This window comes from Ambystoma mexicanum, chromosome 1q (genome assembly GCF_040938575.1).
Source record: "Ambystoma mexicanum isolate Mex_15411 chromosome 1q, UKY_AmexF1_1, whole genome shotgun sequence".
Classification (NCBI taxonomy): domain Eukaryota; kingdom Metazoa; phylum Chordata; class Amphibia; order Caudata; family Ambystomatidae; genus Ambystoma; species Ambystoma mexicanum.
The window spans coordinates 564,658,991-564,683,770 of NC_090922.1; the positions used below are offsets into that span (position 1 = coordinate 564,658,991).

The 24,780-nt window shown below is 47.8% G+C and overlaps 1 protein-coding gene across 1 annotated transcript in view; it reads right to left on the reverse strand.

Moving 5' to 3' along the window:
- Positions 1-4,433: 4,433 nt before the first annotated feature.
- The window catches only part of LOC138531998 (C-X-C chemokine receptor type 3-2-like), a 68,732-nt gene continuing 48,385 nt past the window's right edge, over positions 4,434-24,780 (reverse strand). The window contains exon 2 of the mRNA XM_069641029.1: positions 4,434-18,522. Coding sequence (XP_069497130.1) covers positions 17,461-18,522 — 1,062 coding nt within the window. The 3' untranslated portion in view covers positions 4,434-17,460. The remainder of the gene's footprint in view (positions 18,523-24,780) is intronic.

Here is a 24,780-nt window from a genome sequence, read left to right on the forward strand (position 1 = left end):
GACGAACTTGCACATCAAGATGGAAGATGAAGTAGAAGATATTGCAGATGACAGCTGGTTTGCATCGATATTCTCATGGGTTTCAAAATGGATGGCTAATATTTTCAAGTTTCTCAGAGCTCTATTGGTGATGATCATGTTTGGATTCTGTGTGATCAGAATAATAATCACAGAATGCAAAAAGACAGCAAAGAAAACAGTAGCAATGAAGATTATGATTGACGTTGAGTCTGGGTTTGGACCCAAAGAGTTGACAGATGAAGAAATCAGAGACTACATAAAGACCAGCATTCTAGCACCTGAGGGAACATAGTTCCTGTATCTGAGACACCACAAGAAGTATGTGGGATGATGGATCTACTGCAGTCTGAATGGACAATGTAGCCACATGACCTGGAGGGTTGATGAACATGTCAAATCAGCAGGATCTTTAAAAGGAGTAATGAAGATATGTACTCCAGAGAAGCACTATTTCAGATCAGGATGTCTATATGTGACGACTGATGGGAGAGTGGTCGATTAATCAAACAGAGGGGGGAGTGTCGAGGAGTGTACAAAGTATCCATTAAGAAAGCCCTACGTAACATACCCACAGACAAATGACAGCCTCTTAAAAGAGGTTCTTGAAGAAGCGTGAAGTGACAAAGGCAAGAGTCTGGTGACGTCACATGAAGCAGAGATGGCACACCACGAAGAGATGCTGAAGAAGAAAGTATATAGACCTTATAGATTCTGATGATGAAGTAAAGAGTCGAATAACATTTCATGTGCGGAATGAAGATTGCATGTAAGAAAAGCACTAAAAAAAATGCAAATAATTTCATAACTGTGCAGATGCTGTAACACAAGTAGACTAAGAAATCATAAGGCTGGCTTTAGATAGTGAATAGACTGCAGGCGGTGCTGCCAATATATATGTACATAGAATCTGGATGTTCCACGTCGTGTTTTAAGCAAACTAGGACCCCATGAGCAGAAAGGGCTGAAAGGGTGGCGCAGCAAAGAAAGACGGCTGCCGATGAAGGTAGAATCGAGAAGGCTTGTCTGGTCCAGTGTCAAGGGTAGAGGCAGCCAAGAAACTGGTTATCTATTTGAGAAGATAAAATGAACATGAGAAGCAAGGAAAGCTCCTGTTTGAGGTGCAATGGAAAACACTATGAGTGCCAGGTTTTATTCATTTAATAGTATTAAAGGTGAAAAGGGAGCTCAAACATTGTCTCCTGTCACATGGTCCAGATGAAAATAGAGTATTGGGCAGACCACATTGAGACTGAAGATAAGGCTGTGCTTACACTCCCTTTTATTCTCAGGCACAGTGAAACTTGAAAGGCTCTGAAACACTTGTGTATGAGCGCGATATGAATAAAATATCATATCATATTATATCAAGGCCGAGTTCAAAGACAATTTGAATGGCAGACAGCAGAAGTGATGATGGATGATGAGTTAATTGGATGGGAAGGCATGGTCACGGCAACCCACAATCACCTGGGGTACAAGCTTGTGTGCTGCTAGCAAGTGGAATATTCCAGAAGGGTACAAGTATGCCAACCATTGTAGAGGGCCACGTAGCCAAGAGCCCTATAGTTTGAGAGCCAATGAAATGTTGTGTATTCTATGACAGCGAAGATGACTTGCACTAGGGGTGGGGATAAGTTGTCCACCTGATGTTAGAGATCCAGTCACAACCCTATCCCCCAAAGAAAGTATACTTAGATGTTTCCCTTAAGCCTATCACTAGTCCAAGTAGGTTTTCTTATTTTGCCATGTAGTATGATGTCACTGATGATGAATTTTAGCTATAAATATGTATTTTCTTGTGAAACATTGAGAATGCGTGTGCGACGTCCGATGATGTCTGCTGTACTCCCTGTTTTAGACGATTGCAAATAAAACAGCTAAAGTTTTGCCAACTTCCTGAGTCCTTCTTATTATTGGTGTCAGAGTAAATTCTGCATCCCCATCCATCCAATAAATCGTTACCTCGCTTAAACGGCCTACGGTTTCAGGTCTAATTATTGGTGTCAGAGTGAATTCTGCATCCCCATCCATCTGATAAATTGTTACCTCGTTTAAAGGGCCTACGGGTTCACCACTTTCACAATTGGCAACATACAGATCCCTGTCTCATCCTCCGTCAAGACCCTAGGCGTCTACCCGGATGCCGCTCTTTCTATGTCATGCCAAGTCAACTCTATTGCCTCCACAGCTGCCTATTCCACTATGCTGATTAATGCAGCCAAACCATTCCTATCTACAGAGAACTGCCTCTCCATTGCCAGAGCAACAATAGGCTCAAGACTGGTCTATTGTAATGTCCTTTTCGCTGGCACTTCAGCAAAAAATCTAAAGAAACTCCACGTAATTCAAAATAACACTCTCTGAGCTGCTCTCAACATTCCCAAAAGAGAACACATCTCTGGAGGAAGACATGCAGCTCACTGGCTCCCCGTCAAAGAATGAATCTTATTCAAAACCCTCGCTATCACCCATAAGTGCATCACTCACGTGCCCCCCTACCTCTTCTCGAAAGTAGTCAGAGCGGGCATCTCCAGACCCACCAGAACACCATACTCCCACCAACTCACTATCCCCATAGTCAAACGCGCCAAAGCAGGTGGTGCCATCTTCCCGTTCATTGCTGCCAGGCAAGGGAACTCATTGCCATTCACCATCAGAATTGAACCCTCACACCTTGCTTTCCGCAAAGCCCTAAAAACACAGCTGTTTGAATAACCTCACACACCCGTCTATCTCTTTTCCCATGTGTATTCACGCTCTGTAACCGAACGACCTACAGACATCCTTTATGTTTCACCACTGCTTTTCCTTACTCATGTTCACTGTAACCCAACGAACTATATAAATCGTCGATGTTATGTCTTACCTTTGTAGCAAAGCAACCTAACTACATATGTAACAGCGCTGCGATGCCCACAGGCTGTAGTGCGCTATACAAATAAAACAATTCTATACATAAATAAATAGTGCCTAAAATGGATTCAGACCTGGATTTACATGCATTGTTTGCCCATTGTAGTTTAAACAAGCGTAAATGTCTCCCTCTATGAAAGCATAGCAGGTGGCATTCAACAGAGACTCCTATGGAATCCACTAGCTTTCAGCGTCTGCTTAAAGCTACTGCATTTTTCATTTTACTGGAATCCTCTGCGTTAACCCCAGCATGAAAATCAGATATTAGAATTAATTATTACATTTTGTCAGGTAGAGCATATCGGGACGGCAGGGACGTGACGTTTGTTCCGTGCCCTACGTAAAGTTGCAAAAATTGCAAAATCTCCCAGAGTGTCCAGGGATGAAAATAAGCGCCAACGTTTTACAGGCGTTTTTAAATTCATTTTACCACCCCAGTAGTTTAGAAAATGACTGCCATGGGGATCACGCAGGGCGGCGACGCGGCGTCTGTGATTAGTGACATTTTATCAGAGATGCAGCAGGCACTGATGGTTGGCCTGTGATACATATGTTATGGAGCAGAGACTGACAGACAGTCTGGGCCTCATTACGAGGCTGGCGGCCGCAGAATGAACGGTGCCGGTGCCGCACCGTTCATTCCGGGCCACCAGATTACAAGGTCTGCAGCGTGTCCTGCTTTTCACACCTGGTCAGACCAGACGTGAAAAGCGGACCCGCTAGCAGGCCAGGATGCTAACAACGGGCCCGTCATTAATGGGCCTGTTGTTAGCATCCTCCGCATTCCCATTGAGCCCTATGGGGGCTCAAATGGGAATGGGGATGTACCGGGTCTGGGTCCTGCGAAAGGGATTTACTGGGCCCTCCAAGCTCAGAATGGCCCAGTAAGTCCCCTTTTGCGGGACCCGGACCCAGGACCCGGTTTGGAGGCAGCCATGCCCTTGTTGATGGAGCAGACACTTGGTGCTAGTAAGCAACAGAGAGCAGGGACGCTGAGTACGTGGGTGCTCCAGGGCCTCGCCCCGCATCCCTGAGGAAAGGCCAATTGCGTGAAAGTCCCCATACGTTACAATGGGACTTTTATTTTCTTTACTGCCGGCCTCCTCCAGCCCCCACTGGGAAAGCCAAAAGTCTATACCCCCCATAGAGCAGTGTTTTGTCTGTCTGATGTGTTGTGTGTTCACTACAAGGTCACATCACATTAGGGCAGTGCTTAACATGAAGAAAAAAAATTGGACACGGCCCAAACATTTTCTAGCACTCCTGCGACACTGCTGGTGGGCAGTTCCCCGCCACTGCTGCCACCACCCATAGCTGTTCCCCACACTGTCGACATATTTGGGGTTGCACTACAGCTCACACCTGCTCCTTGTGGTTGATGGATGCACTGACTATCACCACTTCATAATTAAAGTGAGTCGGAGACAATAAGTGCCGTGACTCAAAAATAAGTGCCTGGGCTGAGCCCTGTCAAACACCCCCACAAATTAAGCACTGCATTATTTATTTATATATTTTATTTATTTTAGCATTTGTAAAGGGCACTAAGCCCTGGGTCATCAAGGTGCTAGATACAATCAATAACTCAACTTGAACTATTAACAGTCATTACCACAGCTTAATTGTTACAGGATACAGTCTTGTGGGGTATGCACAGGAAGCGTGTTTGGAGTAGAGGGATGCATCGATCACCCCTAAGACTCTTGGGAGAAGAGCAGAGTTTTGAGCTACATGCGGAATGCCCAGTACGAGTGTGGGAGGGCGTTCCAGTTCTTGGCGGTGATAACCGGGAAGCTGGCCCCCCCAAGCTCTTTGGAGTCGGAATCTTGGGGTTTTGAGGTGATTCGTGTGGGAGGAACGGGTAAGTCTGTTGTCAGAGGTTTTGATGAATTTTGACGCAAGCTATCTTGTGGCAGAGTTTGAGATACATTTGTGTGTTATGGCCAGAATATTAAAGCGGATGTGCTCTTTGATTGGTAGCCACTGAGCCTTTCTTCTGGCTGGCGAGATATCTTCTTTTTTTGCAATTTTCAGAGCAGTCTTAGAACATTGTTCTGTACGATTCCAAGCTTGTTGAGTTTTCCGGCAGAGGTGCCTGCGAATAGGGCATTGCAGCAGTCCAGTCTGGATCCTATCAGTGCCCTTGCAATAGTGAGGCAGCTTTCTGAAGAGAGGAACGGTCTACAAGCATAGATAGGTTTTGTAGTGTAGGCTGCTGATGAGGCAATGGCATTGACTTGCCTGGATAGTGATAGGGTAGAATCCAGATATACCCAAAGGGTTTTGATGCTGCTGGCTGCCTGGTTAGAGATGCCGCTGATGTTGAAAGATTTGTATGCCAGGTTTGTTTAGGAGGGGTAGTGAACCGACTAAGAGCAAATCAGTTTTGTCGTCGTTGCGACAGAGTATATGAGTCGCCATCCATGCTTGGATAGTTTGGTAAACTCATCTCAATGAATCCGATTTCGTGGGGTAGTCGCCGGTGATGGGTAGGAGTAGCTGTGTATCGTCGGTGTAGTTTGTGTAGGAAATTCCCTGGGAGTCAAGTAGATCGAATAGCGGCTTAGTGAATATATTGTACAATGTGGGTGACATGCACGAACCTTGGGGGACACCACAAGTGACAGTGGTAGCGGATGCTGAGGCAGAAGCAGAAAATACTCTCATTGTTCTATTTGATAAGAAGGAAGAGATCCAAGTAGTAGCCTCAGGAGAGTAGTAGGCTGAGGAATGGAGGTGCTGGCATAGTATTTGGTGAGCCACCATGTCAAAGCCGGCTGAAAGATCAAGCAGTGGGCGGGCTTGTTTGCCAGCGTCTTTCGATTCATCAAGCTGATTTTTTAAAGTCAAGTAAGGCTGTTTCTGTCCCGTAGCCTCGTCAAAAGCCTGATTGACGCAAGCCTGGGAGGTTGTTGGATTCCAAGTGTTGTTGGATCTGTAAATAGGCTGCTCTGTCCAATATTTTCAGAAGGAATTGTACAGTTGTGATGGGGCAGTATTTGGTAGGGATGTCAGGGTTTAGTGTGGGCTTTTTTAAGAGCAGTAGAATCCAGGCCTCTTTTAGGTTAGCTGGCAAATGCCTGAGGCGAATGAGACATTGATGAAGGAATAAATTAATGGCACTAGAGCTTCAGCGCAGTCTTTGATGACTGGGGTGGGGCAGATGTCTCCTTGACATCTTGAGGGCTTGAGACCCTTTATGATTGATATGACATCACTTTCTTACACAGGTTTGAACTCAAATAGAGGGACATTGAGGTGGTCCGATAGCACAGCGAGTAGAGCGCTCGCTTTGACATCTGTACAGATCCTGCTCATGCAGGTTTGAATCCCGGCAGGGCCAAACTCAGCCTTTCATACTTCCAAGGTTGATAAATGAGCACCACACACCGTGGGTAATAATAAGCAGCGCTCAGATGCCTGAGGGTTCGTAGCGCTATATAAATGCTAAATTATTACAATTTTTATTATTATTATTATTATTATTATTATTATTTATTATTATTATTATTTTGGGGTTTCAGGTCAGGGAGGTCATTGGTGGTGGGTAATTTATTTTTCTTTTGCTGGATTTTTCCTTGAAGCATGGATATTTTGCTCACTAGGTGGTATCTTTGGTACAGTTGGTGCTGGGTGGGGCTGGGGATTCTAGTTCCTGCAATATTAGGATCTCCCTGGTGCTAGAGTTGGCTTTGGCAATTCCGGCGTTGTATGTGGTGCTTTTTATTTGGAGGATGGCATGTTTGCAGGCTTTTGTTGTGGCAGTAAATGGGGGTTTGTTTAGCTGCTTATGGGTATTTCTCCAGGAGGTATCTGCTCTGCGTTTTAGGGTGCAAAGTATTTTTAGGTCTGGGGTGAACCATGTGTTGATGTGAGCGATGGGTTTGGCTTTTCTATTGACCAGCGGGGCTACCGTGTCAATGGCAATAGCCAAGGTTTCGTTGTATTTGTCAACCAGGATGGTAGGGTCACTGATGAGTATAGCTTGCACTATGAGAGGTTTCAGAAATGGCAAAATACTTGCCTGGGTAATGTTTCTGTAATTTCTTGTTGGTATGGCAGGGAGCAGGGAGGGCTTGATGTGGTGTGCCTGGGGTCTGAGCAGCTGGAAGGTGACAATAGTGTGGCCTGACCGAGGGCAGGATACATTGGATAGAATTATGATGCCACAGTTCAGGTCAGCAAGTCTATCTAGGATTCGGCCTTTATTGGGGGTAGGAGTTGTGATGTGTTGTGTGAATCCAGCGGCATCCAGGATGTTGTCCAGGGAGAGGGCGTTAGCATTGGTGATGCTGTTGAAGCCTACATTTAGGTCCGCAGGGAGTATGGTTTTAGTGGTGAGTTTGAAAGTTGCGGAGAGGATAAGTGAGATGTTGTCTTTAAAGGAGAGTAGAGAGCCCGGGGGCTGATAGATCAGGTGGATGGTTGCTGTGGCTGTGAGTGAGAGAGTAAGTTTCACAGTTAGTATTTCCCCAGATTGTAAGTTGTGGGTGTTGGTATCTCTGATGGTTAGATAATCCTTAGCTATAATAGCAACCCCACCCCCTCTCCCATGTATTCTGTCTTTGCAAAAGATTTGCATTAGGCCAACCATCTGTTCCGTATTTTGCGGGACTGTCCTGTTTTGGAAAACTCTGTCCACTGCTGGACGGGTAAAAGCCTTGCCTCCGGAGACCACCAGGGGGCGCGGAGCATGCTGGACGTGTGAGGCTCGCGCTCCCTCTGCACCGCAGGGCCTACTGAGCCCTTTCAGACCCCGGCCGGGGGTACAGAGCCCAACCGAGGAGCATCCGCCAGCCAGCACATTGGACCCCACAGAAGGAGCACGTTTGGGGGCCACTGCGAGCTTCCACGAGGTGTGGGCTCGTTCCGAGGGAGGACGCAAGCCACAGGAGCACGGACCAGCACTGCCTGAATCCCACCGAAGTGAGAACTTTCTGGGCCCAGCACCTCGGCCCCGGCGGAGGAGTCGAGGCAGGGGCGGGCTGAGGAGCTCGGCGAGTGTTGGGGACAGCAAGGTCGGTTGGACCACCGAGGATGCGGGAGAACCTGGGGGTCACACCCCCCCCCCACCACCGCCACCAACAGAGCGCCTCCCGGGGCATGGGCCCAGGGGGGCCGCGCGTTCCCAGGAGCCGGTGGCAAGGGCTCCTGTGCATACACACAGGAGGAAAGGACCTTTTGGGCCCGATCTACGGCCCCAGGGGGGAGGTGAGACAAGCGCCGGCTGCGGGGCTGGGCACGAACCGCAGACGGTGAGGCCAGCCCGACTCACGGAGCCGGGGGAGCCCGCGGGTGATACTCACTCCCCCTCCCCCACCCCGCCACGTGTGAGGTGCACCTTCTGGAACGAGGGCCAGGGGTGACGGCTGCCCCGTCTCACAAGCACCCCACAAGGAATTGAAGGACCCCGGGGGCCCACGGACTAAGGGGGAGCCACCCGAGCCCCTCATCGGGCCATCAGTTTCACAGCAACAATCCCGCAGTAGAATCTAGGTCCTCCTGGCCCAAACTTTGAGCTCGCAGGCCTACCGGGCCCCACGTTGTTGCGACACCGGCCTTCCTGGACTCAGGGGGATTACCGGGGTGGCAATGCCCACGCGGGGGTGCCAGAAGGAGCGACGAGACAGATAATAAGGTGAGGAGGAGGCGGGAGAAGAGTGGGAAACAAGGGCCCCCAAACTGATAAGCCCAAGGGCCGCTCAGGATACTGCAGACGCCTTGACCACCCCACATCCTGTGAACCTCCCCCGGGATAGAGGGGGCCCGTCCGGGGGAGAGGGCCCAGGCTCGGGTCCAGGAACTCCCATATCCCAGGGGGAACACTGCCAAGCCCTTTACATTGAAACACTGTTCACCCATAAAGAAGTAGGCCCCGACCCGAACACTCTGGACACCCCATGGTGAACCTACACAGAGGAACCACCTCTAGGTGCCCCACTCTGCACAGACCATGGAGAGAACTCCACCCTTCGGAGGGATCATCTCGTTACAGCGCTTCCGCAGGCACTCCCCGGCACGGCCCAAGGCCTCTGGAGCCATCATGCCCATGGTAGGAGAGCCGCCCTCAGCTGCGCTCACCAAGGACGACCTTAGGGACATCCTCCAAGAAATCCAGGCGATTCGTACGGACATACAGGCCTCCATCCTATACCTTAAGGGGAGAGTGGACACTCTGGAGGACAAAATGGAGGAGATGGAAAACAACCATCTCCAAACCGACCTTCTAGACATGAAATATGAGGCAAGGCTAACGGACTTGGAGATAAGAGAGGAGGACATGGTTCTCAAGATGGACGATTTAGAAAATAGAGAACGCCGAAATAACTTGCGCATCATGGGTGTGGCACAGGAGAGAGGGGAGACAGCAGCTGACGTGGGGAGAAAAGTCCAGGGCTTGATCAACCAACTCTTTGCGCTGGAGGGGGGCAAGGAGGTCCAACTGGAGAGAGCACACCAGGGTGGAGGAGGGGTGGGGGGGTCCCGAGGTCCATCGTGGTGCGGTTCCTCTGCTACAGGGAGAAAATGGAGGTCCTGGAAAAGGCAAAAAGGCTGGGGAGCTTCATCTTTGAAGGGGACACGATTAGGATTTATCAAGATTTATCCGTGCTCACACTCACACGCAGAAGGGAATGCCGCCCGCTCACTAAGTGGCTCACGAGCCAGGACATAAAATACAGATGGTCTTACCCGTTCGCCTTATCCTTCGAACGGGCGGGAGTGGACTACAGGGTCATCAGCGGGAAGGAAGCCACACAGGTGCAACAGGTGCTCAAGGGAGATACTCACGAGGAAGGAGAAGGAGCAGGAACTCAAGAAAGGGCAGAACCGAGGAGAGAGCCGGAGGGCCCCTGGTCGACAAAGAAGAAAACAAAGGGCAGGAGAAAATTTAAAAAGCCTAATACCCCGCCGTCCGAAACAGGAAGAAAATAAAGAATGGAATAGGGTCTGGCGGAGAGTGCAGGAATTGCTGCTGGATATCCCCGGTTGGGGGCATGAGGTTGGACTATTAGAACTTCGGTGCACGAACATGCTTTCACCCTGGTGGCTTGCCCATTGGCAGGCGTCTCAAAAAGGAGAGGGAGGGGGGAGGAGGGAGGACAGGGAGGGGGGACTAGAGGACCTCAGGCTCAATCTAGTTCCAGTCCCAAAGGGGGCCAGGGCAGTTCCCTCCGGACCGGGAACCTAGCGAACACAATGTGTAAAAGTAATGGTAGACACTGAGAGAAAGGGCTGGGTCGAGACTATCAAAATAGGCTCACTCAACGTTAAGGGGCTTAATTCCCCAACAAAGCGCTCCCTTTTGGGGCGAGAAATAAAGAACACAGGGATAGACGTCCTCTTTATACAGGAGACCAGAATCGTGAGAGGTGAAGAAAGGGACGTCCCTGGTGCGCACGTGGGCCAGGCATTTTGGGCCTCCGGACCCACAAAGAAGGGTGGGGTCGGAATATTGCTCCACAAGCACCAAAAACTCACAGAGGTAACCAGTTGGGGAGAGAGGACGGGAGAGCCCTGGTGGTGTCCGGTAACCTGCATAGCTCTAAAATCACCCTAGTGGCCATCTACTTCCCCAATGTAGGTCAGTGGGAATTCATTCAAGAGGTCATGGGAGAAGTGCGGCACAGAGCGGAAGTCTCCTAATCCTGGGTGGGGACCTCAACATGTGGGCGGACCGGGACCTAGATCATAGTGGGGGGCGCACCCAGCAAGAAGGGGCAGGAGGGAATCCGGAAAGTGGCGTCCGGGATCTGAAGTGGGAACAGGGGCTGGTAGACATATGGAGGGACCGCCATCCGAAAGTTAGGGGATATACGTTCTACTCAGCAGCCCATGAAACTAGAACAAGAATAGACTACCTGTTCACAGAACACCAGTACAAGAGCAGAATAGAGGCATGTGAGATCCGCCCTGTCAGCTAGTCGGACCACGACATGGTCTGGATGGACGTCAGTATTTCAGGCTTAAACACCAGGGGATCCCTGTGGAAATGCAATGACTTCCTTCTAAGGGACGCAGTGTTTAGGGAAGAAATGTCTACTGCAATCGAAGAATTCTTTGAACTCAACAATACAGGAGAGGTGGCCCCTGAGATTGTCTGGGAGGCGGCTAAAGCAACCAGGAGGGGGAGGTTGATAAGTGAAGGAGCCTCTAAAAAGAGAGAGAGGACCCTCCTGTCCCACAGGCTGAGGTCAGAGATACTCTCTCTGGAAAGGTCTGTGGGGAAGGGAGAAGGAGAAAAAGAGCTGGATCTGGGCCTGGCCAGAGAGAAAAGACAGGAACTCAAGGAAATAGAGCTGGGCAAAATTGTGGCGGGACTCCAACACCTACGCCAGAGGTATTATGAAAAAGGCGACAAGGCCGATGCCATGCTCGCGGCCAAGCTCCGGGCCCAAGAGCCGACAGGTGGGTGTCACGAGTCGGGAACGTAGCAGAGGGGGAGAGATCGGACCCGGAAGGGATAGCAGAGAAATTTGCTAGCTACTATGAGAGTCTCTATGGGTGGGAGGGGTAGGTGGATATAGAAGCACAAGAGAAGTATTTAGATGAGGACGCCCTCCCTTTGCTTGGAATACCTGAGTCCGAGGCCCTGGACGCCCCGATTTCAGAGGAGGAGGTGCTGAAAGCAATATCGGGACTGAAGCTGGGTAGGGCCCCCGGGGAAGACGGGTACACAGCGGGATTCTATAAGGCCTTCTCGGGACGGTTGGTGGGGTTCTTGGCCGGCCTGTTCTCACACATAATGCAGACGGGAAGGGCGCCCCCGTCATTTGGCAAAGCGCTGATCACAGTAATCCCAAAGGAGGGAAAAGACCCAGCTGACTGCCGCTCCTACAGACCTATCTCCTTCCTCAACGTGGATGCCAAACTGTTCACGAGGATCATCGCGACGAGGTTCGATGGCCATATGCCGAACCTAAGACAAGGGGCTGACATGCTTCGTAAAACCCTGCATCTCATGAGGATTGCAGCCCCACAGGGAAATAACCCGGTCTTGGTGTCCATCGATGCCGAAAAAGCATTCGACCGGGTCGACTGGGGGTTTCTACATGGGGTACTCGTGAAGCTGGGGTTTGGAATCAGGATCAGGCAGGCCATCAAAGCGCTATATGAGTGCCCGGCAGCCAGAGTAACCGTCAATGGATGCCTGTCACGTGCTTTCAGCCTCCAGAGAGGGACGAGGCAGGGCTGTCTCCTTTCCCCCCTCCTCTTCGCATGACCATGGAAATACTCGCGGAGTACCTCAGAGGTGCTCCTATGGTGCGGGGCATAGAGGTGGGAGACCGCACATTGAAACTGGGTCTTTATGCAGGTGACATCCTGCTCCACCTTTGGGAACCTACATGGTCAATTCCGGCCGCTATGCAGGTAATTGAGCGGTTCGGCCACTTCTCCGGCTTCAAGGTCAACGTCGGCAAGTCGATGATCTTCCCATTCGCATCAGATGCAGACAGATGCTTATCCGAATTGCCCCCTCTAGGCCTCCAAGTTTGTGTTAATGGGATAAAATACTTGGGAATTAATATTGTTCGACCGAATGAGGACCTGAGCCAGGCAAACTACCCCCCTCTGTTTGAAAAACTATACAGGGAGATGGAGGGATGGGGGAAGGGGCAAATCTCTTGGATGGGTAGAATAAACACGATAAAGACGAACCTGCTCCCCAGAGTGCTGTACCTCTTCCAGATGCTTCCCCTGGAGGCCCCCACACTACATCTAAGAGAAGCCAGGAGGCGCATACTGAAATTTATATGGCAAGGCCGGAAACTCAGAATAGGGTATGAGACCCTTACCCTCCCCAAAGAAAGAGGGGGTGTCACCCTCCCAGATCTCGAGGCCTACCACAGAGCGACCCAATTTAGAGTTTTAGCCCCTCACCTTAGAGAGGACCCCAATAAACAATGGGTCTACATTGAGAACTCCTTCCTAAGCCCCGTCACTGTAGGTGAATGGTTATGGGTCCCGCTAAAAAAACTCCAGAGGAGGATCAGGGACCACCCAATCCTGGGAACGATGTGGAAAGCTTTAGCAGGGAAGGGAAACAGGGAGAATGTGACTACATGGCCCTCCCCCCTAAGTCACATCTGGTCCACCCCAGTCCTAGAAGAAATCACAGGCCATGAACATTACCAGCGCTGGTTTGATGCTGGGTTGTGCAGGGTCGGTCAGCTGGTGAGGGAGGACTCATTCATACCTATCCAGGAACTTGAGGAGGCATTGGGAATTGGTAGGCTCTCCCCTCTCCTATACCTTAGACTCAAGGGAATCCTAATGAAGCCAAAACTGAAGGAATGTATACAAAGAAAGCTCACTGCAGTAGAGAAAATTTTAGATTCCCGTACAGAAATGAAGGGACTCATCTCACTCCTGTATCAAGCTCTATTGGCCCCCCCGGGAGGGAACGACGGGGAGCTTCAGAAGGAGATGGGAAAAGGATCTGAGCTGCACCATAGGGGATGACCTCTGGGGGAGATTCTGCACCAGGGCTTTCAAAACGTCGATCTTCTGCCAGTATAAAACCCATGCCGTCAAACTCCTCCACGGGTGGCAATACGACCCGACCACCCTCTCAAAGATGTTCCCGAATGTTGTCCCAGTGTGTTGGCACAGATGTGGAGTAAGGCTGACTACTGGCATATGTGGTGGACATGCCAAAAGGTCCAAACGTATGGGTCAGAGGTGCTTAGTTGGATCAGGGCGGCGGGGGAGGGGGATTACCCACTAAACCCCATCTTGGTGATTTTTGGTTTACAACAAATGGATGAGTGCTAGGAAAAATTACCAGACCTGGCACACTTTCTGTTGCTGGCAGCTAGAGCGGCGCGCGCCAGAACTTGGAAAAGAGGAGCCCTCCCCACAAAAAGGGAATGGGTGGCAGTGGCCAAGGACATCTACTGTATGGAGAGACTGACGGCGGCAATATATGGCTCAAGTGCACAGATAGAAATGGCCTGGCTGCAAATCATAGAGGTGTTTGCCAGCACCGAGGACGGGTCCGGATGAATATCGGATCTCGCCACCCGGCCCGAAATTACCCCTTGCGTAAAACACTTGGTAAATGACTCAGGAGGATCAACTATACGTATATCGTGTTAAACGAACTTTGAGCCTTGAGGAAAGGGTGGGGGAAGGTAGGGAGGGGGAGTGTGGAGAAAAGCACCTAAGTCTTGTGTTGCCTTAATGTTGTGAAGTTGTTGTGGGCCTGCACCCAACCACAGTACATGCATAAGCTCTTTTGTTGTTTTGAAAAACCAATAAAAACTGATTTAAAAAAAAAAAAAAGAAAAAGCCTTGCCTCCTTTCCTTTTGCAGTCATAACCCAGCTCTCCTTTTTGTGCCTGCCGATCGAGCTGCTGGTGTAGCTCTTTTAGACGTGCTGTTAATGCTCTGACACCAGACATTATTACCATGCTAATGCTTTTTTGTGGGGTAGTGATAGTCATGTTTACAGTTTAAAAACGACAAACCATTAGCATTGCAATTAAGCCAGGTGTTAGAGCGTTACCAGCCCTTTTCACCAATTGTTTAAGTAACAATTGGGGCGGGACCAAGGTGAATGCAGCCGTGACGTCATCGCCACCTTTTGGGCAAGTGCACCTCAAGAGGATATCCGAAAGTTGGCCACCCTACGTCACATTAAGATGCAATAGAAAGTAGTAGTTTATGATCAGTCAGGGATGGAGAAGGCACTGACTGCCATTTTGTTGTGAATACCATCAGAGATGAAGCTGGCATTAGGTGAGGTTAGCAACAGACAGTCTTGCTGTATAGGTGTTTTGTGTTGTTTATCATGGTCACTACCAGGTCATGTCACATTATGGTGCAGTAGAGCGTACTAGTTTGTGATGGGTACATTCTGAGACGGAGAAGGTATTGACAGCCATTTTGTGGTGCATACCATCAGGGATCGTACCAGTATTAGGTGCGGGTGAGCCACAGCGAGTTTTGCTGTTTAGCTCTGATGTTTTCCATGATCACTACCAGTATTTTAATATTTTAGTATTTTATTTATTTCTATAGCGCACCAGGCCCAGGGGCAACCGGGCGCTTAACTTAGTTACAACAAGATGAAGGCATGACAAGGCATGTGACAGAGTATTACAGGAGTATTACAGGAAGATTTACAAAATTTACAAAATATACATTCAAGCGAATATCGATAAGGCAGTGATTTACAGGATAGTTAATAAGGGATGCAGAGTAGGTCAAAGTGCAAGTAGGGCAGTAAACTGGTGTTAGCTGTCTTGGGCGGATAGCCAAGCTTTGGTAAGGTGTTTGAATTTCAGGAAGGAAGGTTCTGCTCTAAGGTCATTGGGGAGTGAGTTCCAAAGTTTGGCTGCCAGGATGGGGAAGCTGGTTCCACCTGATCTTTGGAGATTAAAACGCGGGATGACAAGGCAGTTGGCTTGGGCCGCTCTGCGAGGTCTGGTGGAATTGTGGACAGAGAATCTGTTTGCCAGGTAACGAGGGGCTTGGTTGTGGAGGCATTTGTGTGTGAGAGCCAGGGACTTCAAGGAGATGCGATGTGGGATAGAGAGCCAGTGCAGGTTGCGCCTGGTGTCAGATATATGCTGGCGCCTAGGAATGTTAAGGGCCGCTCTGATCGCATTGTTTTGGACAATTTGTAGCTTGTTTAAGTTGCGGAGATTAGTACCTAGATAGAGGGCATTACAGTAGTCAACCTTGGATAGTACGAGGGTCCTGGCCAAGGTTACGCAGTTGGCAGTGGTTAGGAACGGGCGACAGGCGGTGATGAGCTTGCAAGTATACGCTGCTGCAGATGAGACTGCGTTGGACTGTCTAGTCAAGGATAGGGTTGAGTCGATGTAAATCCCTAGAGTTTTCGTGTCCTTAGCAATAGGGATGGTGTTCCCATCAATGGTGAGAGACTTGAAAGCAGGGTCAAGTTTAGTGAGTTTTTGTGGTGAACCAAGAATGAGGAGCTCTGTCTTTTCATCATTTAGGCAGAGGCCGTGTTGGGCCATCCACGCTTGGATGACCTGGTAGATGGCGTTGATGGCGCGGGAGTCAGTTGTGTAGTCTCCTGTGATGGGGATTAGTATCTGTGTGTCGTCGGCGTAATTGGTATACGTGACGCCCAAATGGTCCAGAATATCGAAAAGGGGTTTGGTAAACACGTTATATAACGTGGGCGAGACACAAGACCCTTGAGGCACACCACAAGAGGCCGGAGCGGGTGGTGCGGCCGCAAGTGGGGAAAACACGCGCATTGATCTATTATCCAGGAAGGATCTGATCCAAGTAGAGGCATTTTCTGAGAAATGTGCGGCTGATTTGAGGTGATGGCAGAGAATTTTGTGATTGACAAGATCAAAAGCAGCAGAGAGGTCCAGGAGAAGTAATAACGCCAGTTTGCCTTTGTCTTTGAGCTCTTCGATCTGCGTTTTTAAATCGATAAGGGCGGTCTCAGTGCCATGGCGAGGCCGGAACCCTGATTGCCTGAGTCCCAGAAGTTTATTTGATTCAAGGTATTCCTGAATTTGTAGGTAGGCCGCGCGGTCAAGGATTTTTAGTAAAAAAGGTACAGTGGTAATTGGTCTGTAGTTAGTGGGTATGCTGGGATCCAGGGTAGGTTTTTTCAGAAGCGGGATGACCCACGCATCCTTAAGATTGTCCGGTACAATCCCAGAGCTAAAGGAGGAGTTGATGAGCGTAGTGATGAATGGTGCTAGGTCGTGAGCTGCTTCCTTAATAATAGGTGCAGGACAAAGGTCACCCTGACAATTGGACGGTTTAAGGCTAGTGATGATCTTTTCCACTTCGAGAATGGAGAGTGGAGAGAAGCTAAAAGGAGTCAGAGAGTCTGTGATAGAGAGGTTTATGGTAGGTATAGGGATCTGTAGAGGGTTGGATTGAAGGCTAGATTGTTTGTTGTTGATTTTAATTTGGAGAGTGGCAATCTTACCTAGGAGAGCTTCTTGGATTTTGGAGCACCAGGTGCTATCTTTGGTACAGGTGTCAGGTGGAGTAACAGGAGTTTCAAGTTCTTTTAGGATTTTAAACAATTCTTTGGTGTTAGATTTGGCTTGTTCGATGCGTTTGTTGTATGTGTCTTTTTTTGCCGGGAATATAGCTTCCTTGTAGTTAAGGGTGGCCAGAAGTACGCGTGATTTGTTAGCTAGGGAGTGATTGCTTCTCCAGTGGGATTCTGCAATTCGTTTTTCTTTGCGTAGAGCTCTGAGATGGGGTGTAAACCAAGAGTCATGTCACATTGAGGTGCAGTAGAAAGCATTCGTTTGTGATGGGTTCAGTCTGTGATGGTACAGGTGCTAACAGCCATTTTGTGGTGGATAGAATCAAAGATGCAGGTAGTCTGACTTTGTAGGACTGATGTTTTCCATGGCCACTACCAGTGCATGTCACATTAGGGTGCAGCAGAAAGTACCAACTTGTGATGGTTACAGTCTGGTATGGAGCAGTTACTGTCAGCCATTTAGTGGTAGATATCATCAGAGATGGAGCCAGCACTAGGTGCGCGCAATCCACAGTCACTATCAAGTTTTGTCACATTAAGGTGGAGTAAAAGGCGGTGGATTGCTGCTCTGCAGTGGATGACAGAGACTTCTCCCTGGTGCTTTGATTACCATTGGAGACGGTCACATTTGGGCTTTGGCTCTGAGACTTGCTCTTTCTGAACAGTTTCCCAAGTTCCTTCCTAAATTTATCACCAATAAATGCATATATGATCGGGTTAAGACAGCAATGAGCGAGTCCCAGGCTTTCAGTGATGGTCGCCCCAAAGTCCAGCACTTTCTCTAAATAGCAGTTGCGTTGAATGTAACCCAGGCGTTGGAGGCTATCAACCAGAAGAAACACATTGTACGGTGCCCAGCAGATGACGAATACCAGGAGCAGGACCACAATGACCTTCAAGGGCTTGTGCTTTGCAAACAGGTTAGAACGGTATAAGGACCTGAAAATGTTGCCATAGCAGAATATCATCACCAAAAGGGGCACAACAAACCCCAAGCTCATGTTGGTCAGGCGAAGCGCAATCCTCCATTTATCAGCATTTATCGCACTGAAGGCATCATGGCAGAAGTGCGCTTTTGCCTGTTTGAAAAATTGCACCTCCTTGAAATAGATATCCACCCCGGAGAAGGCCAGACACACGCACCAGATACAGGCACAGGTCAGGTGCGTGTGAATGGGCCTCTGCTTCCGATACAGATCGACGGCATGTATGATAGCAAGGTAGCGATCCATACTTATGCATGCCAGGAAGAAGACGGTGCTATACATGTTGATCGTAAACAGCGCTCCTACAAGCTTGCAAGGGATGCGTCCAAAGACCCAGGTGTAAGCAAACTGGGTGATCCAGAAAGGCAGGGTGAGGCACAGCAGGAGGTCAGCCAGGGCCAGGTGGAGCAGGTAGTGATCCGCAAGGTGCCAGTGGCATTTCCTTATGCTGAGGATGAGCAGGACGAATCCATTTCCAAGTAGACCCATAACAAAGACCAGGGAGAAGACAATGGGAATGAAGAATGCGTTGAACCTACTGATGGACTCTGTTGTGCAGGGCGCGGCATCGTCTGATGGTTCCGGATAATACGTGGAATTAAAATACTGAAAAATAGAAAAAGTCTATTAGTGACAGCCTTATAGCCCATGTCTCTTGCTTACAATTCAGCACAGTGTAACAGCAGCAGCTTTCAAAGAATTGGGAGAGACAAGTCTGAAGATGATTTTTGTTGGGTATCTATTTATGAGGCTGAGGGATGTTGGGCACAATGGAATGGGAATACTGAGGGTGCTGGAAGACTCGTGATCTGGTGGTGCAGTAAAGGTGGGTGTAATCCAATAATCATCACTTTTTTAACGCCCTACCATGACCTGAATGAGACCCACGTTTTGACGACTGCTGAAATACATAGCCTTGTGATTACAACCTTTGCTCCCGCTGTCTGTGCTGTCAATGAAGTCCACTAGCGGGGAAACCATCATTGCTGCTGGTTAATCCATTTGAGGCAACCTGCTGTAACTAATGAACACTGCTGGTATCTCCAATATCACTGAAGAGATAGTTGTGCAGGGCAGCCATTCTGAAGCATAATCTTTCAGACAGTTCAGTCTGATGAAAAGCCAATAGAACACATACGAAAGAAATACATTATTCATCCAAACTTGTAGTGGCTTCATCATGAAAAGGTTGGAATTAATTCCTATAAATTGCACGTGGATCACCCGGCAACTTAAGAAGTAGACTTTGGCGATGGAGTCATGATGGAGTAACTCGATGTGGCTCCAAAAACCTAATTGGGCAAATATTGATCTTCCCCAGAATTCCCCACTTTGGTATACTGTCATGATGATATAGCACTCAGCGTGCTTATTGTATCCAACTCTGAGTCTCGCAAGATATCTCACTGAGCTTGCATATCAGTCTCACAGTCTAAGGGATATAAAACCCAGCTCACTTCTTGGCCTCATCTACCACGAAATATTGCTCCCCAGTTGTTTAATTTGCTTCCCTAGCAAAGTTATTCTCATCCCCCTGGGTCAGTAGCAATAATATTAGACATACTAATCTCAGCAAGTATTTCTTCACCCATGATTTGGGTTTTTATCAGGATGTGATATTGTCACCCACAAGCCATGGGTTGCTCTCCTGTGCCATCTGGCAACTCTCCACGGGCTTGATAGGTCTTTCTTTGGGCCTGTTTTCTTTTTGCCAGAGTCTGCGAGAGAGCTCTCAGGAGGCTTAGAAATCTCTCTCTTATTCTGGTCCATCCCAGGGTCTGAGATTAACCCTTGCAGTATTGGGACTCCTGTTCCTAAGTGTGTCTCTCCCAGTGTCTGAAATATTGCCCTCATCAGGTGCCTTCCTTTAGCCCCCCCGCCCGACTAAAGTGATTACCTAATAACTTGTCTACTAGGGTAATCCCTATTTTTTCAGCCCATGAAGGTTGTTGCCCATTAGCATCTGTCGCCCACCATCTGCCTCCACTGTTTCACTTATGGTTTCCTAGTATGACTAACAATAATACCAATAGGGAGGCAGCCATTAATTTGGGCCTGCTCCAAGGAAGAGGCTGCTCTGTTCTGATGTGAGTTGTGGTAGTTTATTCTCCTCAGGTACAGACTAGGACATAACCTTATAAAAGATGGAGATACAGGAATACTGGAGATATGCCAGTAGATACAGGCGCCCACCACCCAGGCTGCTCACAGCTCAGCTTCTCCCAGTAACTGTCACCACTGGAACCCTCACTCACAAGATGCACTGTAACATTCCAAGAGTGACATAGGCATTGCATTGCTGCTAACACTCTAGCCACTACACATCTCCCCCCTTGAGGCGACCAAAGGAAAAGCACAATGGATAACAACAGCACAATGAGAGAAAAAGGTGTCGAACAAGAGTGAAAACGTCCCACTCTTATCACAGAACAATTTGTATGTACACATCACTAACATATATATGGTCTCTTACTTACTCCATTCACACCTCTCTGCCTTACACAAAAAGAAAAGCAACGTAAAATAAAAGAAGTGCCCTCCTTAAAGAAATCAGGGTAATATTAGAGTATTTACAATACTAAAGAAACTCATGAGAAAGAGCGCAAACATAACAAAAGTATCACCAAAAATATAGAACAATAGACTTGCGCCAATACAACATGCCTCATAATCACACACCGAATCATACCTGTGGGCCCTACAGAATGCAATCATATGGTATTGTTCTAACCACAAAACAGGAAGACACAACATACAACACCCCACTAAAAGCAACAAAAACTGGATGTAATCAACAAGAAACTTTCGAGACGTCAACAAACATAACACTACAGAATGAAGTCCTTCCAAAAAAACATCTCTTGCAAAAATCAGAAGAACAGGCATGGATACCAGACACTAAACCAAAAAGGTAAAAGGTGCGTACATTACATACCCCCAAAGACGTTTCACAATCGCACTACCAGCTCATGCCCTGAAGATGTGCACACTGGCAACAAGCCCAAGCAATCACAGAAAATGAGTTCCCTTCTGCCCAGGACTGCGACTCCCTAAGCCGCAGTCCTGCCACGACTGAGTACAAACCCGCTCACCCAATGAGCGTGAGCTCAGGGCCCTTTAGGAACGTGCATATGTAATGGATGGGATCATACAGAATAATTCTGAGTCCAAATAACAGAACCAACTCAGGAAGATGACAAAGTACTGTTTTATTAACAATGATCTAAAACAGGTTTACAATGAACATCAACGGATGTACGCTCAGTCTCTCAGCGATCTTTACACAAAAAGTCTTTATACCAAAAATAAATTAGAGGTGATGTCATACAACGTGGCAATAATGAAAAACCTATGAAGAGTCGGGATTGGCTAAGGGGAGCATCTAAGTATAGTTTCTATAGTAGCTAGGATTGTTATTGGCTGTCCACTATCAGGTGGATAACATATGCCTACCTCTAAAACATGTAATCTTCAGAAACATTAGATAGTTTCTCATTGGTCTTCAAACTATAAGGTCCTTTGTTATATGTACTTCTATAATTCTTTGGCACGCTTGGGCCATGACTGGAATATTCAGTTCACTTAGCAGCATGTAAGCCCAGACCCAGGTGCAAGGAGATGGGGCATGATAGTACTCTCCACCCAGTTAGCCCAGCATCTCTCATCAGCCATGCCTACTGCCATGAAGATTGTCTTTGTACTTGGCCTTGTAAAGTATCCTTGCCTTTGAGAATGCACGGGAGTGAGAGCACTCACTATCATGTCTGCGACTCCAACTTCGAACACTATTTTCATCCTTGCCTCACATGACAGGAGACCACGATGATTTGGTCCATTTTGCAGGTTTTAAATGCTCTAAATGAATTAAACTTGGCACTCTTGGGGCCTCATTACAAATCGCCCGGTATGGAAACAACGGTGGCGGTAAACCCGCCGCCACCGTTGTTTCCATGCCGGGCGATCACAACTCCTGCAGGCGGGAGGTGATGTCCCGCCAGGTCTGACCTGGCGGGTTTAACACCGCTCGCCTGCAGGCGGACGAGGAAACACCAGCAACATTACGAGATTCTGCCGGTGTTTCCATGATCCCATTCCCATTGAGTCTCATAGGACTCAATGGGAATGGGGATTAACACCATTCCGCCTCCGTGATTTCTGGAAAACCGGGGTTGTAATGCCCCGGTAATTCCGGGAATCACGGAGGCGGAATGGTAATACGAGTCCAGCGGTAACCAGGCGGTTTTACCGCCTCGGTTACCGCCGGACTTGTAATGAGGCCCTTGGTGTTCTTTCTTTGCACCTTGACCAGGCAAGATTAATCCTCGGCAGGTTCGCTACTATCAAGAATAGATAGCTGACCTTGGCTGCTTCAGTCTTAACTTTAAGCCAGACAACCTTGCCATGCAGCTCCACGATTCTGTGTATTCTTGCTGTAAGACAGTTTTCCCTTCCTGCTTCACGGGTCCTCGCTTACTATATTCATGATACTGATGTACAGCATCTATATAATGGCAGCTTTGCCTACATTCTATTCACTACGTATAGCCAGCTTCTATGATGACTTGGTCTAGCTTGCGTTTCAGCATCTGTACATTTATTGAACAGTTGATTTTCTGCAGCACTTTGTTTACCTGTAATCTTCTTTTTTGTATTTAATAGCTCACTTGATTCTTTACTTTATCATTAGTTTCTTTAGGACCTATACATCCTCTTCAGTCACTATCTCGGAACGTCGTACATACTTGTTGTGACGTCACTAGCTTCTTTTCTATGCTCTTTCTCATATTCCTTCAGGGAGTTCGTCCCTTAGGCTGTCATTATTTTGGGACACATTTGGTAGGGTTGTCTCAACAGGTATCTTCTTTCGATACAAAACGTTGTTCACTCAGCTGCTACGATGCTAGCCTTTATGTATTTTCTGACAGCTTCATCACTCAGCTCCTTGGCGTTTCGTTTGTCATTGGCATCAATCGTGAACTTCATTCCTACTACCTTCTTTGCCATTTTCTTTCATTGGGCAATCACCATCCTGAATATACAGAATCCAAACATTACAAGCACCAGTATAACTCCAAGAACCTTGAATAGATTCGCCAACCAATGAGGAATCCATGAAAACAAGGAGGTAATCCAACTGTCATCTTCAATATCATCCGTCTCTTCTTCCATATTGGTATGCAGGTCTGTCGAAATCGATATTGGCTCTGCCAAGATCCCATTCTGGCCATCGTGAGAAGGTATAAATGTGCAAAATGATGGCCCGATTTTCGGCACAAAACCCTCCTTCCATCACAGTGATCATATGATAGACATACCTATTCTGGACGGTCATCAATCGTGTGGCCCTCAGCTCTTCTTTAATGGCATTGAATCCCTTTATGGTAGCTTTGATTATCTGCAGAAGCTCCCATCTGATTTACAACCATTAGGCGTTTGCCACTGTTTGAATTCCAGGCAGAAGTATAGCTGTCATTATCATAGCAGTCTTACTGAACAACTTGTGCTCATCAGGAATGGTTTCATACGCTGTTATTGATTTGGCTGAGAAATAATGTTCTCTTTTTGTCTGCCGGAGTTCAAGTGATCTTCTTTTTCTCAAATGGTCATCTACTTTTCAGAATTCATCAATGTTTAGATGGCTTTGGGGAATCACTAATGCTGGAACATGGATGAGCACCAGGAAACACACCATGCCCCAATTCCTGGACTTCATCTAGGCTCTAGATCCACAAGCCCGATATCGATCCATAAGGACAGCTGTCCCTTTTCTCATTCCAGGAATGTCAATTGTGGTTTTGCATCCTCTGTTATGTCCCACGTGGTTCTTTCCATGGCTTCGGAAACATATTGTCGCATTAACCAATGGGATTACAACTACTGGGCCTGATTCGTCTTCTACCCATGTAAGTAACTTGGAGTGCTTGGCCCATGACTTTAAGCATCCATCATTCACTCTTTGTACTTCTTGTACGTATTCTGTTTTCAGCAGATGAGCTGCAAAGGACATCATTCTATCTTCCCATCCCTTCTTGTTATGCACTTGTCTATAAGTCAACAGTTGGGATCGTTCCCAACATCAAAGTGATCCTGCTATTTCCATCACATCAGAACAGTTCATTCTCTTCATTTCTTCAACAATCACCTCATCATGTCCTGCCGCAGGATAGACAAGAATTTTGTCTGTCCATCCAGGTTCCTTCTCCATTAGTATGGTCTTGATATAGTAATCCTGGTATGGAAACGACCATCTTGATCTCCATTGCAAGGTTGCCCAACTTCCTTGGAACTGTCCTCAGGTAGTACACGCTTCAAGATGGCTGAAGTATTTTACCACTGGGATACCGCCCAACTCGTGATGAGGCCCAAAGTCTGTTCATTTAGTTTGCGCTGAGCATTTTACGACCGCTATGGCCACTGGGAATTGTAGTGCCTTAATGAGCCGATCCAATAAGGAGGCATGCTGTACTGGAGAGCTGTCTGCGTAGAGATAGCCCCTCCTTTTCCAATGTGACAGATAGCCCCTCCTTTTCCCTATTCTCACATATAATTTAGCCCTCTTTTTTAACACCAAAGCTTCAAGCGACAGAAGACCAAGTTCCAACCGTAAAATTGCCATAGGGATACATTGTGGCAAGCCCAATACCTTTCTCCAAAATGTTCCCTTAATGATTTGAAGCCAATTTAAATCGATGTTAATAAGAGCTTCCTATCCGTAAATCACTGCAGGAATCAAACATTGAATGTATAATTGTCGGGCTCCCCACAATTAATATCCACATTTATTATGGTTGGATTGTAATATCAAAGCAGTTAATAGAGCCATTTATCCCATTCGTGCCTGTATACATGAATGGTAATCTCCTT